General features: G+C 36.3%; 2 protein-coding genes and 1 pseudogene across 2 annotated transcripts; 1 reads left to right on the top strand and 2 right to left on the bottom strand.

Annotated features, from left to right (window-relative positions):
* Positions 1-2,650: 2,650 nt before the first annotated feature.
* Positions 2,651-4,369, bottom strand: LOC121787465 (ribosomal L1 domain-containing protein 1-like). The gene has a single exon (XM_042186196.1). The coding sequence runs from the start codon at positions 4,331-4,333 to the stop codon at positions 2,969-2,971; it is 1,365 nt and encodes a 454-aa protein (XP_042042130.1). The 5' UTR covers positions 4,334-4,369; the 3' UTR covers positions 2,651-2,968.
* A 69-nt stretch (positions 4,370-4,438) lies between these two features.
* On the top strand, positions 4,439-7,162 carry LOC121786851 (annotated as a pseudogene).
* On the bottom strand, positions 7,062-10,909 carry LOC121786266 (glutathione S-transferase DHAR3, chloroplastic-like). Its single transcript, XM_042184865.1, has 6 exons — positions 10,593-10,909; positions 10,216-10,306; positions 9,968-10,111; positions 8,717-8,834; positions 7,971-8,111; positions 7,062-7,336 (listed from the first exon to the last, which is right to left on the bottom strand). Exons 1-6 carry the CDS (start codon positions 10,816-10,818, stop codon positions 7,250-7,252), a joined length of 807 nt encoding a protein of 268 aa, XP_042040799.1. The 5' UTR covers positions 10,819-10,909; the 3' UTR covers positions 7,062-7,249.
* Between the last annotated feature and the right edge of the window lie 4,699 nt (positions 10,910-15,608).

Below are 15,608 nucleotides of genomic sequence, written 5' to 3'. Positions count from 1 at the left end.
AGAGGCAGAGGTACAAGTATGCAGGTAAGGTTTATTTTCAGAGACTTCATTTCCTCTAACATAGCTTTATGTCATTCATTCCAGAATTTAGACTTAGTAGCCCGTTTATAAGATTGAGGCTCATCACCATCAGAGTCATGAACATTAACTGCTAAATTGATTAAAGCAGCCAACCCCACATAGCCATCATACCTAGCAGGTTTTTGAATATTCTGCCTTCTAGGCCTATCTCTAGATAACACATAATCATTCAAGTTGGGAGCATCAATAGCATTTTGAACCCCTGAGCGACTATTCAACACATTCTGGACAGGCATAGCAGGAGGAATTCTAATAGGACTAACAGGCATATTAGCAGCATTGTTCACATTATCAGGCAAAGGCACATTAATAACAGCATCATCTTGCAGATCCCCCTCATTAGGTGTTTCACTAAGAGTATAGATTGGTGTAGAGTTCCAAAATGGCTGCTCCACCTCACTTGGAACATCCTCTGGATGCTCCACATCAGTGGGCTTGTCTGTGGACTCCACCTCAGTGAGAGGGTCACTGTCCACAATCTGTGGAGCTGGGTTTTCAGTCAATCTGTGGAGGGTCACTCCACCTCAGTGTAGTGTATTGGTATGAATTGTAAATAAAATGAGATGTAGGAGTAACGTATTGTTTAACTATTCCAAAATTAGAATGTTCATACTCTGCAGGGACGAACAAATAAGAAAATGGTTGATACGTTTCAAGATTTAGGGAGTATAATTTCTTTATTTAAAATATTTTTATTGATATTTTGTGTCCATAATAAATATTGCTCATACATACTACTCCATCCATCCGCAAATATGAGTCTCATTTCTATTCGGCACAGATTTTAAGAAATATGAAGAAAAGCAGGTGGAAAAAAGTTAGTAGTATATGGGACCCACTTGCATATACTCCTTCCTTCCCACCATAAGCGAGTCATTTTCCTTTTTAGAATATCCCCCCATAAGTGAGTCATTTTCCTTATAAGCAAAAAAAACTTCTCTCTTACTTTATTTTCTACTTACTTTATTCTTTTCACTTCTCTACTTTTCTCTCTCTCTCATACTTTATTCTCTCTACCTTAAATCTTTAAATACCAATTTCCTTATATCTTGTGCCAAAATAAGTGGATCGCTTATGGCTGGACGGAGGGAGTATTACTTTTAAATAAAATGTTAGTGGAGTGTGGGGCATATTACCATTTATAGTACAAATGAACCGGGACTCCTATTCGTGGAGGGACCAAATTGAAAAAATGGGACTTCTATTCACGAATAGAAGAAGTATCACATATGAGTGTTATTTTTACTCGAGTTAAATATGTACTCCGTCTATCTACAACATAATGTCCACATTTGTTCAAAAGGGCAGCGCAGTTGGTTTTGACTTCTGGTGGAACAGAGTTGCAAGAATAATGATATTTGTCCTTTTGGTTCGTCCACAAAACAATGTCTACATTTACTTTTTCTATTTTTGGTAAATGGACCACATTTTTTCTACTAATTCATTACACTTATCTTCTACTATTATAAAACCAATGTATAAAATGGAACTCAAATTTAACTAACTTTTTCAGTCTATTATCCTTCATATTTTTTAAAACCCGTATTGAGTCAAAATGAGACTTTAAATTATGGAGGAAGGATTACATTCTTTTCAAAATAATTATCATTTTTAATTTATATATAGATATTTTTTATGATAAATTTTAAATATACAATAAATAAACTAATGAGTCAATTTATATTTAAAAAATTACGACTCCATTATTTAACTAATTTTGAAAAGTTTTCAAAACAGTAATGAAAATTAAACAGTCCATAAATACTGAGAATGATTTTATTTCTGGCCAATCCTATTAGGTTGCAGATGGGTTTGGATCCCCTGCTGTGCAATCCACCACAGCAGGGGATGCTGTTACAAACACACCAATATTATACTTATAAATTATAACATTAAAATATTAATATCTTTTATATAAAATTATGTAGTGTGAGTAACAGCATCCCCTGCTGTGGTGGATTGCACAGCAGGGGATCCAAACCCGTTGCAGATAGCTTCATGCCAACACTATCGAGCTGCGGGCTTTCCAATTCATGGTCATTTGAGTTGTTATTTTTTCGTTCTATAAATTTTCAATTATAATCCTATAAATTGTCATGCCATTTGAGCTAACCAATATGTTTTGGATTGAATTCAGATCCCTAATCTTGACAATAAATCAATCCAGATCCCTAATCTTGACAATAAATCAATCCAGATCCCTAATCTTGACAATAAAGGAGACTTGTCGAATATTGAATTATTAGGTACAAAACGATATCCAGATAATTATAATAAAAATTAGCCAAACTCCAGAGTAACTTCACAATTCATCCTGATTGAATAATTCAAATTTATTAAAGTGCAGCCTTGCATGCAAGCATGTTGTTTTAGAGGCAGTGTAGTTGGTTTTCACCAAAAAGTGGGACTTTTTTTTTTCAAAAGCTATCTAATTTAAATTTCCTACACTCAATCCTGATTATCAATTCTCGAATTTTCTATATACGGCTTATTTGCATATTCACCTAGCCATTAGCCTAAAGTAACCAAATCAAATCATAATTACTTATCACTAATCATTCTACATAACTGAGCCAAAATGAGTCTTTCTCGATGATAAAACAGTTAATAAAGGCTGCCGTTCAATCCTCTAACAAAACTCTCATACAAAAGTCGGAATCTAGAAAACGGTGCAAGCATGTTCATAAGCATCTGCTAATGCACAAATGCAAGCAAAATTCCAAGAAAAGACAACAACTATTCTTAATTGAAAAAAAACAATAAACATCTCCAAACGATCAAAGATTATAGCACGACTATTATAACCAAAACTTTTTGGAAATTCAATCAACACAATCCTCATTCTTCCTCATACCTTGATAAGGTAGAAACCTCTAGCTGAATTTGATCATTTCCCTGACACCCTTTTCTTCTTCACATCCTTCACCTTGCTATTCGACTTTCTCCCAACCTCGCTCTTCTTCTTCCCCTCCGATTCAGCAGCTGCACCCGACTTCTTTGGTTTCACACCCTCACTTTTCTTCACCCGCTTCTTCCCACTCAAATCCCCCGAGACACCTTCCTTCTTGCGCCTTCTCTTCCCCACACCCTCATCAGTCTTCAACTCCTCATCATCGCTACTCGCTTCTTCAATCCCCTTCTTCCCCACCTCGGTCTCGTTCAAATTCAGTAAGACGCCTTGCTTCTTGCGCCTTCTCTTCCTCACACCCTCATTAGCCATCATCTCCACATCCTTCACCTTCTTATCCTCATCATCACTACCCGATTCTTCAACCCCTTGCTTCCCCGCATCGCTCTCATTCATATCAACATCACTATCACTATCACTATCCCCTTCCACATCCTCTCCAACATCCATATATCTAACCTCATGAATCCTCCCCTTTTGCTTCTTCTTCCCACTCTTACCACTCTCACCATCACTAACCACCTTACTCACCTCACCTCCCTCTTCCACCTCCTTCAACCCCTCAATCTTCAGCCTCACATCCGGCAATGCCTGATAAACGGGCAACGCCACCGAATCAGACAACTTCAAGTGCAGGCTCCTCACACCATCCCACTTCTTCGGCACCCTCTCAACCGCACCCTTGATTGCCTCCACCACATTCTCCACAATCCCACCCTTCTCCATCTCCATCTTCCCAACCTTAAGCACCGAACACGTCCCCTTCCCAATAAACAACAACGCACTCCCTAAAACCCTCTCCACCTGCACCTTCAAATTCTTCTTCCCCAAATCCACCCCCAAAGGCAGCTTCTTTTTCCTGAAAAACTCCTTCCCAATCAACTTAGGCAACAGATGAACAACCCTCTTATCAACCAAAAACATATCATAACTATTGCAAAGCTTCCTCCTCGCCTCGAAGGGCTTGTAGTTCGCCTTCAGCTTCGACAGCTTTATCACTTTCGAAATCGGAATGCTCTGCGATTTAATCAATTTCTTGATCTGATCCGACGGCGGCGTGGTCGTCCCGGGCCGGTCGTCGACGATTAAGCATACCTCCGAGGCGGCGGCGTCGAGAATTGGGTGGGGAAGCGGGATTCGGTAGGGGTTAGTGCGAGGGTTTGAGGGGATTTTTTTGAGGGTGAGATTTAGGTAGAAATAATCATCTTGTGGTAGTAACTGGAGCTTCTCGTGTGCGGATTGAGCGGATTTGTGTTTCAATAGGGCGGTTACGGCCGCCTCTATGGCGGATTGACTCACCCTCGAGGGTGTGGCGGCGGCCCGGGCTTCTGTCGTTGAAGACATTTGCAGTAAGAAGGCAGAAGAAGAATAGGGTTTTAGCAGTAGCCGAAACGCTCTCCAATTGAAGATTTATTCAAATGGCTATTACTTATTGGGCTTCGGAAAAAAATGGGTAATAATTTTGTAAAGCGCAATTACTGATTGGGCTGACAATCCATTAATTGCGTTCGTAAATTTGGGCCGAACTACAATACTGAATCACTGATTTGAAATTTGGGTCGAACTACAATCCATTAATTCACCATAAATTGTTTTAACAATTGAGGTCAACGACTTTTTCTTTTTTCACTCATTTACTTTTCTTATTTCCTCCATCTAAATTCTTACCATCCAAGTCCAACCAAAGCAAATCATGTTTCTTTTTAAGACCTTCTACGTAGACTCAGTCATTTTCTTTAACCAATATATTTTCTTTTGCTGTCCACTCGATGGAGCATATTTAAAAATATATATATCAATAGTTTGGTTTTCATCTATTTCTATGAACATTCGAGGGATCATATTTATAAAAAAATATATATACTATATTAATAATTTTCATCTATTTCGTGACTCAAACTTTATTGGACGAAGGTAAAACATATTGTACCAAGTAAGTTGTGGGAACAAAATTAAAAATAAATAATGATGTTTTCTTATATAAATAATTAAGTTCTATACGAGGTAAATCAATTCCCAAAAATTTATAAGAGTTTTTTGCAAATGAACTAAAAAGATTTTGGAATTCTGAAATTGGCTAAACTTGTAGTTGTATCTAAAGGTTAACTTACATTAGCACTATAATAGAACTATGTAAAAGTGGTACGACATGAACGACACCAAGAAATATTTTTAACTTCAATTTTGTTACTATATTTTTAGGCGTAGTAAATTTTAGTTACATTTATGTTATTTTTTAAAAAATAAGATCAATAATGGTTCTCCATCTACCCTGTGATGACTCAAACCTCCAATTTATTAGTTGGAGAGGAAACGTCTTACTAATTGAGTTACGCTTCATTGTAAATAAAATTGAGTTACATCTACATATGCATTATATGGGTATATGTTTTTTGTTACATTTAAAAAGTGCAAACAAAGTATAAATTTATACACCAACAATTACTAAATTGTGTGATATGCTTTTATATATTTTTGCGCCAAAGAAGCTGCATAATATATCGGTTGTTGAAATGTGATGGGTGCAAGAGCAAACTCATAAATTTATGCGTTGACCTGCCACCAATGTATGATTACTTAATAGGAAAAAATATTACTACCATGATTTAAGAATACTTAAAAATATAATACGCTTAAAAGCAAGAGATCCATACATATATAGAGAGACAAAAGTTGAATGGATGTGAGCTGTAGTTTGCTCATAACAATAAGTAGTAGTACTAATATTTTGGATTTTTCAAGTGGAATCTATTTGTGTATGATCCTATGCATAGAGTTATTTTGTTTTGCCACTTCTTTTTTTATCACCACCACCTGAGATACCAACCACCATCTCGTGAGTTCTACTACATTTCAAATTTTATAGAGTTGTTTAATTTTAAATCAATACTATCATACTATGTAGTACTTTGATATTTTTTTCAGCCAATTATTTTGGGAGTGATATGACATTATTATAGTATACCATGATGCATACTCCTAAAATAATGAGTAGTGCGATTCACCTATTTTGTGGTTGGGAATGCATTAAATAACATTCACTATAAATTCACGAGAATACATATATGTAAATCGGAAACTGATATTAAATAATTTTTTTAATTACTATCGCTATTTAATTAGGAAAGCATTTCGGCCTAATTAGATTTTGCCTACACATATAGTGAGACATATTAAGACCGAACATAAAACAAAACCAGAATCATTTCAAACACACAACCATTGCTAGCAGCCATCCCCATCTATCAACCCTTCTCCCCCAAAAACCACTCCTTCAAACACAAAACCAGAATCATTTCTTGCAAGCAAATAACTCCCACAAATGCTACTAAAACAACATCCAAAACCCTAGCCCCCCCAAATTTCAAATTCGAAGAATACATGAAAACCATGGCCAAAAAGGTAAACAAGGCCATAGACGACGCCGTTCCTCTCCAAAACCCGGTAAAATTCCACGAGGCGATGCGGTACTCCCTCCTAGCCGGGGGGAGCGCATCCGCCCCGTCCTCTGCCTGGCCTCATGCTCGCTCGTGGGCGGGGACGAGGCCGCGGCCGTCCCCATGGCCTGCGCGTTAGAGATGATCCACACGATGTCCCTCATCCACGACGACCTCCCCTGCATGGACGACGACGACCTCCGCCCCACCAGCCACAAGGCATTCGGGGAGGAGACCGCCGTCCTGGCCGGGGACGCCCTCCTCTCCCTGGCCCTCGAGCACGTGGCCGCTAAAACAGTAAACGTGGGCCACGAGAGGGTGCTCCGGGCCATCGCGGAGCTGGGGTCGGAGGGGATGGTGGCAGGGCAGATGGTGGATTTAGCGAACGAAGGGAAGGAGGTGAGCTTGGACGAGCTGGAGTACATCCACGTGCACAAGACGGTGGTGGTGTGCGGGGCGATTGTGGGGTGGGGAGGAGGTGGAGGCGCTGAGGAGGTATGCGAGGTGTGTGGGGCTGCTGTTTCAGGTGGTGGATGATGTGTTGGATGTGACGAGGTCGTCGGCGGAGCTGGGGAAGACGGCGGGGAAGGATTTGGCACAACGTTGTAAAAACAAGAAATGGCACATCGCAATCATGCTACTCAAACATTCCCTCGAATCCAATTCAATTCACTATCATCATATCAGCAATACACTGTTGGCGATATGTGAATTGTTCCATGAACTGCATTCCTAGAAACTATTTTATTTTTTTACATAATATATAAACTAATACATCAAAATAATTTCAATTTCAACATCAACACGGCCGGAAGAAGATAAATCAGCCTTCAACTTTTGGTCGCCAACCCTCAATCACATCTTCTACTAGAGCTCTAGTGTTAATGAACGACTCCCTCGAGAATATAGTCTGAGAGTCAAAGCCAAACAATATGAAATCAGCGCATACAACATCCACATGTAAGATCAAACTAAATTTCTCATGATGAAAGCATATACATATGTATGAAAAACAGGATAAATTATTGTAAGATTAACTGATGTCCATTAAAATCTTATCCTTCAGTACAAGTAGGGTGGATAAAATAAAGAAGTTCTCATATCATACATTAACTATTAGTATTGAATCTATTGATTTAATATTGTGGTCATCGGTCTAGAATCAGAGCTACTGATTTTTCCACATATTTTACAGTCAAAACCAAAGTACCTTTGGATCATTTAAATAAAGTTGTACAGAGTTCAAAAGGCATATTGCTTGCGGTATTCAGTTGGTAACTATAGACGTTAAATTAATTGGAATGTATGTCAATAAAACTAAAATGGAAGAAGAACAGAGAACAAGCATCAAAGATTAGTTTTCACCCAGATAACAAGTGTGTGCACAGGATCATAGATGCATAGCATGGTTTGCCTAGTTCCAGAGAAAATTGGCATCTAGATTACTCCATGTTAAAGCAATATTGGCAATATATAAACCTATGACATCGCAAATGCGACTCGATGCTGGAAATAAAGAACTATTGATGCATAGTTACACGTACCTTCATGTATGACTTAACGTAGGTGAGTGAGTCTGGAATGGACCACTTCTTATAGTGTCCCAAAGCAATTTCTAGATGATAAAGCTTAGGAGCAAGAGACAAATCCGCAGCAGATATCACCTCCCCATTAATAAATGGGCCCTGAGCATGGAAGGTTCAAACCCATCAATGTTACAAAAATAAGATTTGGCAAACATGTCATCATGAACTAAGTTTCCCAGTATGACATTTTCATCACTGTGATTGGGTCTTAGCATATGAAAGAGTTATATAGAACTGTTCAGACAGCCAATATCATGAGGCTAATAAGTTTAGCATAATCAGCATAACACTTTCATCAATAGGTAGACCAAGCAAACAAATTGGAATCTGATAACAGTAACGTCATTCTTTCTCTCCCTCAATCATGTACTCGGGACAAGCTAAAAATTTCTGGAAAGACGGTTAATGATTCAAAATCCACTGCAAATGTTTGGTTGCTGTAATTAAAAAGAAAAAGAAAAATAAATGTATTTGAAAGAAAGGAAGGCTTCTGGAATTCCTTAGAAAGAAACTGAAGCAAGGAATTGGCAGAGTACCCTGTTCAGTGTTCACTCTCAGAGGGCCCCCTTATAATACCAGATCCTCGAGAATACTTAACTAGATACATTACCATCATGACTGCTATCGGTATACACTTAATTTAAAAACCATGTCGTCATAATTCAGTGACAATAAACATTGAAAAATAAGATCAGAATCCTCACATTTTTTTCAAGGTAACTATTGAAATCAGTCAGCTGGTCGAGTAATGCCTGCTCTGTTCCATCACTTGTGTCTTTGCTTTTAAGAAATCCAATAAACGTGGAGAAGATCTTTGAACCACTACAAAATAAATTGATACTAGTGAGTGAAAGGATGTTGACTGTTGTGTGTTGAAAACTAACCATAAAATATTAGCAGGCAGTTCAATACTACAAACAGAACCCATAATATGTTGGAAACCACGGGACGTCTATAAAGCAATCACCTTATTATATTGGCATGCATGAGAAATATCATCAAGGAAAAAAGCATCCTTTTAGCATTAGGATACATGAACTTGTAATGTTTACTCATTTCTTTTTAAGATTAAACAAAGCAAGGAAAGTTGTGGTTTTCCTTAATCCTTACTAATTTTAAAGAGAGTATGCAACCTTATGGTGCAATACGTACAAAATTCAGCCCAAAAGTCAAAGTGAGAGTAGATAAATTAGCTAGACAACAGGGCCGACCAAAGTCATACTAACTAAATCAAACAAACAAAATATTTCCAGGTGCAAAGAACATTTAAATCTAACCTTAAGGTAGGAGAAAGAAAGACAGATGCAAACTTCCTAAAGCATACTAGGAAGCAAGAATGGCAACAAAAAAAACCATTAGATTGTAGAAATGCATCAGTATTCAAGCATGTGATAAGTCATCCTGACAGCCACCAATGAACCTGGAGGAACACTCAGAAGCATTTTTTTCCTCCTCATTAAGACTTAAGAGTCAACAAAGACCAATTTTTATTAGGGAAAACGGTATTCACACCCCAAAAAATTGAATTCCAGTCTCCACTAGTAATTTTTGCCCTCTAAACAGTTGCCTAAAGGTCGAATATTTTTAAAAATTAAAAAAATCAATATGTTACATCTACGACGAGTAAATACAATGAGAACCTACTTTATCATTTCCATCAAAATAAAAACAAAGATAGATTACCTAACAAGTTCGATTTTAATGTAGTTTGAGAAACATGCCTAGATAATACTCAAATAAAGCCACAAAACTTCAACGACATTCTGAAACCTCCCCCAAAGGGCCCTAGGAACCAGCTTGGCTTTTAACATCTTTGCTAAAATTAATAGGACAATGAGTCACGGTAGCAACATTTTGAGCAGATATTCAAATTCACACACACTTCTACTCTTAGTATCTTTAAAGATGAATAAAACAAGGTGCAGTCATAAAGTTAGGCGCAAATGTGCACGTACACTGCAGCTTTCTCAGGAGGTGTAGCAAGAGAAGGTTCAGGGAACTTTTCTTCCAATGCCTGAGTTATAACATCGGAGTCTGGAGTCCACTTCTCATCAAGCTTTATCAGCGGAACTTTACCTTCTGGACTAAGATTTAAGAACCTAAGCAATACCCGGAAAAAGAGTACATATTCATACAAAACAGCCCAAATAATCAACACGAGCACGAATAGTAACAGATACAAACAAATCAGTAGGGCCATTACCACTCAGGCTTGTTCCTAAAATCAACCAACTTCAAGTCATAGGGAAGGTTCTTTTCCTCCAATGTAAGCAAAACCCTTTGCGTAAATGGACCTGTGAATAAGTTTAGCATTATTTCACAACTCATACCGCATACCTTAAATGGGCGGAAAGGCACATTTGAAAAGATGGTTTTTGTTGAAAAAAATTTACTGTAACAAACAGCTACTGAAGCTCAAAACAAATCCAAAAAACTCAATTATTCATATGAACATACTTAATCTCTTATTCAATGACATAGAACACCAAATACGGATTCCGGCTCATCAATTTTCCCTCCGCGGCACAATCAGATAGTAAAAAATTAGATTTTTTTTAGTAAGAGAGTCGATTAACTTACAGTCTCCGAGCTTGTTGGGGGTAGTGACAGATTCCTTGGCGCAGACCTCGAGCGGCTCCGACGCTTTGGAGTAGATTTTTGGAGCGTAATTTCTCTGTCGTCGACCAATTACCAGCGGGGGTAATAGAGTGATAAGAAATGTGCGGCGGGAAGGAGGGGTCAAGGAAATGTGTCTGATGGTGGCGGAAGTTGCCGTGGACGACGGTGAGATTCTCGCCGTCGACATTTATCCGCTTTTGTAGGAAACTGATGTCTCTGGAAAGTGGGAGAGAGGCGATGAGCCGTGTGTGATGGATGTGATGTGTGTAGGCGTAAAGCACATTCATAAATTTGCTTCTGGAATTTTGTTTGAAATTTTTTATTTAAAAAAAACTCCAAATAAATATTGCATACAATATATTTTTGTCTGAAATTAAGTTTGAAAACAGGGAAAACTTTTAAAAAGTCGTTAACTTTTCAAAATTTCGAGTTTTTCTTATTATCTATAAAAGTAACGTACAAAGTCATGAACTTATTAATAGTTGCGCCGTTTTCCCATATCGTGTTTCCGGCTACGAAGCGAGATGACGTGTCTTTTTAAACTGACGTGGGTGCTGACTTGTTAAATCTAATTTGTGCAAGAACAAGGATCCCCTGATGTGCGCAGCAAGGGCTTTGTTATTTATGCACACACAACAACACAAAAGAAAAAGAAAAGGAGATAAAATAAAAGAAAAATACCTACGTTTTATTGTGTCATGGTTGTGTTCCCGAGCACAACACCTGCTGTGCACAATAATGGATCTCTAGACTTTGGTCAAACTGCCTTAAAAGTAAAAATTTGATATTTCCCATGAACTTCGAATGTAGTATACACAGGGACGGAGCCACCTTACAAGAAGGTGGGGCAAATGCCCCTCCTCAAATATGTTTACATGTACTAATTTATGGTCCAATTTTGTAAAATTATTAAAATTTTATTGTATTTGCCCCTTCTCAAATTCTAAAATTTTCATCACATATAACTTTGCCCCCTTTCATTTATAATCCTGGCTCCGTCCCTGAGTATACAAAGTAATTTGAGCAGAATTTGAGCTACGTGATGCTTGGCTCGTTAAGTCGGCTAACATATTCGAAAGCAATCCAATTGAGAGCTATTCTAAACTAGGCTCAAAACTTTCTAAAGTCGAGCCATATGATGATTGACTTATCAAGCTCACACACATGTTGACAAGCAATTCTAGGGCTGGGTAAATATACCGAAAAAACGGTATATCGATCATATCGTACCGAAAAATATCGAAAAATATCGAATTTTTGGTATACTGAAATTTTTAGTACGATACAATACCGTATCTAGTTTCGATACGATAATGATATGAATTTTCTTATACCGCGATATACCGTTTTATATCGAATATTTGATATATATCGATATTATCGGTATACAGAAATATATCGAAAATCAATACCTATTGAATTATCGATACCTACCATTTATACTGATTATAATAATAATGTAATTTATTTTTTAAAGATTAAAAGTTTAAATAATAGATAGATATCCATTTAATTTATTTATATATTCAAAAACTATTTATTGGAAACTCTAAAATCATAAATAGATATCCATTTAATTTCGATATACCGTTCGGAATGGTATACCGAAGTTCAGTATGATATACCGAATTTTCGATACAGTAACGGTATAGATATTATCCATACCGAAATCCGGTATACCGAAACTTTCGATATGGTAACGATATTTTTTATACGATAACGATACAAAATTTCACTCCTAAGCAATTCAATTGAGCTTTATCAAACAGAAAAAAATGAAATACATGGTGGTTCTAAATAAATCTAGTTGTAACACTTAAAGATTCATTTCTTCATCCAATTTTTATAAAGCCAGTTTTGTAACTTATTGATAGTAAGAGGTTAAATTGTTTAACTTTTGAAATCTTAGGAAGATGTGGTAGGACAATATACTCATAAAAGAATCACATATGTAAGTAAGAAGTTAGGTCATTTCATGTGTGTGAGTCACTTATGAAATTCAAAGAGATGTTTTATGGCCAAAATGGACACAAACCTAATAACTATGAAGTTGAGATAATATTATGTTAATCTATTGATTTATCAATTATCATACACAAAGGTGGTATATTTCAAGGCATCTCGTCTACTAGCCCGCTAATATGTTCGATAATTCTATTAACTATGGAATGTTCAAAATCACAAATTACCTCTCCAAATGCAATAACATTTCTCGAGAATCGAGCTAAAAGTTTGCATCATGCATATGCATTTTCTAGGGTCGATATGTTTGTTTGAACTTATAGCTTTAACCAATTTCGGGATTGTTCTTTAACCTTCCCCATCTTTTAACCATGATTTGCTTAGTGGTATCTTAGTTACATGATCTTTTATATTCCACTTTTATGTCTATAGAAACATGGAGTTGTGGATGAATTTTCATATCGACAACAAACTACCTTCTCACTAGTTGTCTACCTCCTAGTGTGCATTTTAGGAGCATTGTACTATTCAATTATCGATTTTATATCAAGTTAGCTAATGTCTTTGAATTTGAGGTATTTTTACTTGATAGAGTGAAAATCATTTCATCTTATGAGGCTTATTTTTATCGGTGAACACTAATTGGGGTCCATATCATTTTATACCTAGAAAAATAGCAACGATTCGATTTTAAGAACACACTAATTTGATTATTATAACCTTTATTGTTATTTTACTTTATTTTATTTTATTTATTATTATTATTATACTTGCATATACTCATATTTTATTTCTAACAGCAACATGAGTTTTCTACAAACTATTTGTTGTATAATTTCATACTCCTTGTAGTACTATCAAATTCAACGAACAATATCCAATCCATGCAAAATTGATTTCCCAAAATCATAGACTAAAGAAAATACCAAAAGTCCCCCCCTTAATATATATATATATATATATATATATATATATATATATATATATATATATATATATATATATAGGGTAGTGATCAATGTATAACTAATCTTAAGTGTATAACTAGAGAACAAATCTCAGCCACACATCTTAATGGAACAAATATTATTTATTTTAATTATAGAAAATATGCTGAGGGTAATTTTGGAAATCACATTATGAACATAAGATGCGTTCCAAACCAGATTTCATTCCAAATCTGATCTATTTCCTTCTAAATCTGCTTCCAAATCTGATCGATTTCATTCAATTCATAAGAAAAATCACGATATATAATTAGGAAGAAAAATATCCCAATCCTAATTTTTAAACATCAATCCATGAGCAATTAGGTAGGAAATGTACTAGATGAAGAAGCAGAAGCGTGAGCTGAGATGAATTTGGGGGATTGCTTTTGAGATGAAGCAGCTCCATTGGAGATTGCGAAATTGAGGGGCGTAAACAAGCTCGAGTTTCTCCATCCCACACCGCAACAAGAACTGCGCACACAAACAATAAGAGAATCGCACAAATTGGGGAATCGCGCGAAGAGGCAGGCCCAGGTGCGGCGCTTGCTCATGAGGCGGAGCAGCAGCGCCGTGGAATTGGAGAGCTCCGGCAGCGGGGGAGTCCGCCATGGATTGATTGTTGAATTGAGGGAATATTTGTTTGATTGAATTGGAATTGAGGTTTGCTTTTGGGGAGGGTTTTGTTTGCAGCTTGGATGGTGCCTTTTTCTTTTTTGTGTTTCTCTTTTTGGTTGGAATGGTGCCTTTTTCTTTTTTGTGTTTCTCTTTTTGGTTTGTGTTTTTTATGCATTATTATGTAATTGTTTGGTATTCTGATACGTATTCAATTCTAATCAATGTACTTAGATTGATTGTATACATGCGGGAATCAGTTCCACCAATTCATAGTAGTACCATTTTAAATAAAACACATCACTATTATAACGATCTTACTTCACTCTTGTTTACAAAACACATCACTCTTAGCATTATCTTACTTCACTCTTGTTTACAAAACACATCACTCTTAGCATGATATTACTTCACTCTTGTTTACAAAACACATCACTCTTAGCATGATCTTACTTCACTCTTGTTTACAAAACACTTCACTCTTGTTTATAAAACACATCACTCTTAGCATGATCTTACTTCACTCTTGTTTACAAAACACATCACTCTTAGCATGATCTTACTTCACTCTTGTTTACAAAACACATCACTCTTAGCATGATCTTACTTCACTCTTGTTTACAAAACACATCACTCTCATCTAATCCCATCATATTCTACCGGAGCTTGTTTTTCATTTTTCCATCTCACCTCATTCTCTGGTCACCATCAACGATTGACCGTTGCAATACCTAAATCGCGTTTTTTGTTCACATTTCTTTTCTCTCATCCGATTTTCTATCAGGGGATATTCCCCCCCTAGCCTTAACAAAATTCTTGATTTGTCGAATATAAACCTTGAGTTGCACATCAAACCTAGCAAACAAGTTGAGTATGATAATTCGACTCGAATGTAAATACTCCTACATTAAATTAATTGGTTCGTTGAAATGTCACGGTATATATTCATGTGGTTTCTTTCTTCTATCTCTTGCACGAGCATACAAATGATGTCTCCCTAATAAATAATTTCAATCAATAGTTAGTTATATTTTCATGATTTCTTAATTTGATTTTGTTAATTTGTATTAGAGTTTATAATTATATATACTCTAGTTATGAATTAATTAGATCTTGATTACAAAACACATCACTCTTGTTTTGATTTTACGTCACTCTTGTTTACAAAACACATCACTCTTATTCTGATTTTACTTCACTCTTGTTTACAAAACACATCACTCTTTTACTTCACTCTTGTTTACAAAACGCATCACTCTTATTCTGATTTTACTTCACTCTTGTTTACAAAACGCATCACTCTTATTCTGATTTTACTTCACTCTTGTTTACAAAACACATCACTCTTATTATGATATTACTTCATTCTTGTTTACAAAACACATCACTCTTAGCATGATTTTACTTCACTCTT

Source organism: Salvia splendens, chromosome 22, assembly GCF_004379255.2.
Source record: "Salvia splendens isolate huo1 chromosome 22, SspV2, whole genome shotgun sequence".
Lineage (NCBI taxonomy): Eukaryota > Viridiplantae > Streptophyta > Magnoliopsida > Lamiales > Lamiaceae > Salvia > Salvia splendens.
Note: the sequence above shows the minus strand (reverse complement) of the source record. Positions and strands in the feature narration are given on the sequence as shown.

Bases quoted from the DNA above. Each gene is read 5' to 3' on its own strand.
- LOC121786266 (XM_042184865.1), bottom strand. From the start codon at position 10,818: ATGTCGACGGCGAGAATCTCACCGTCGTCCACGGCAACTTCCGCCACC. The intron at 10,112-10,215 runs GTAATGGCCCTA...GGTATTGCTTAG, and splicing joins TTTAGGAACAAGCCTGAGTG to GTTCTTAAATCTTAGTCCAG. The intron at 8,835-9,967 runs GTACGTGCACAT...TTTATTTTGTAG, and splicing joins CCTCCTGAGAAAGCTGCAGT to TGGTTCAAAGATCTTCTCCA.
- LOC121787465 (XM_042186196.1), bottom strand. From the start codon at position 4,333: ATGTCTTCAACGACAGAAGCCCGGGCCGCCGCCACACCCTCGAGGGTG.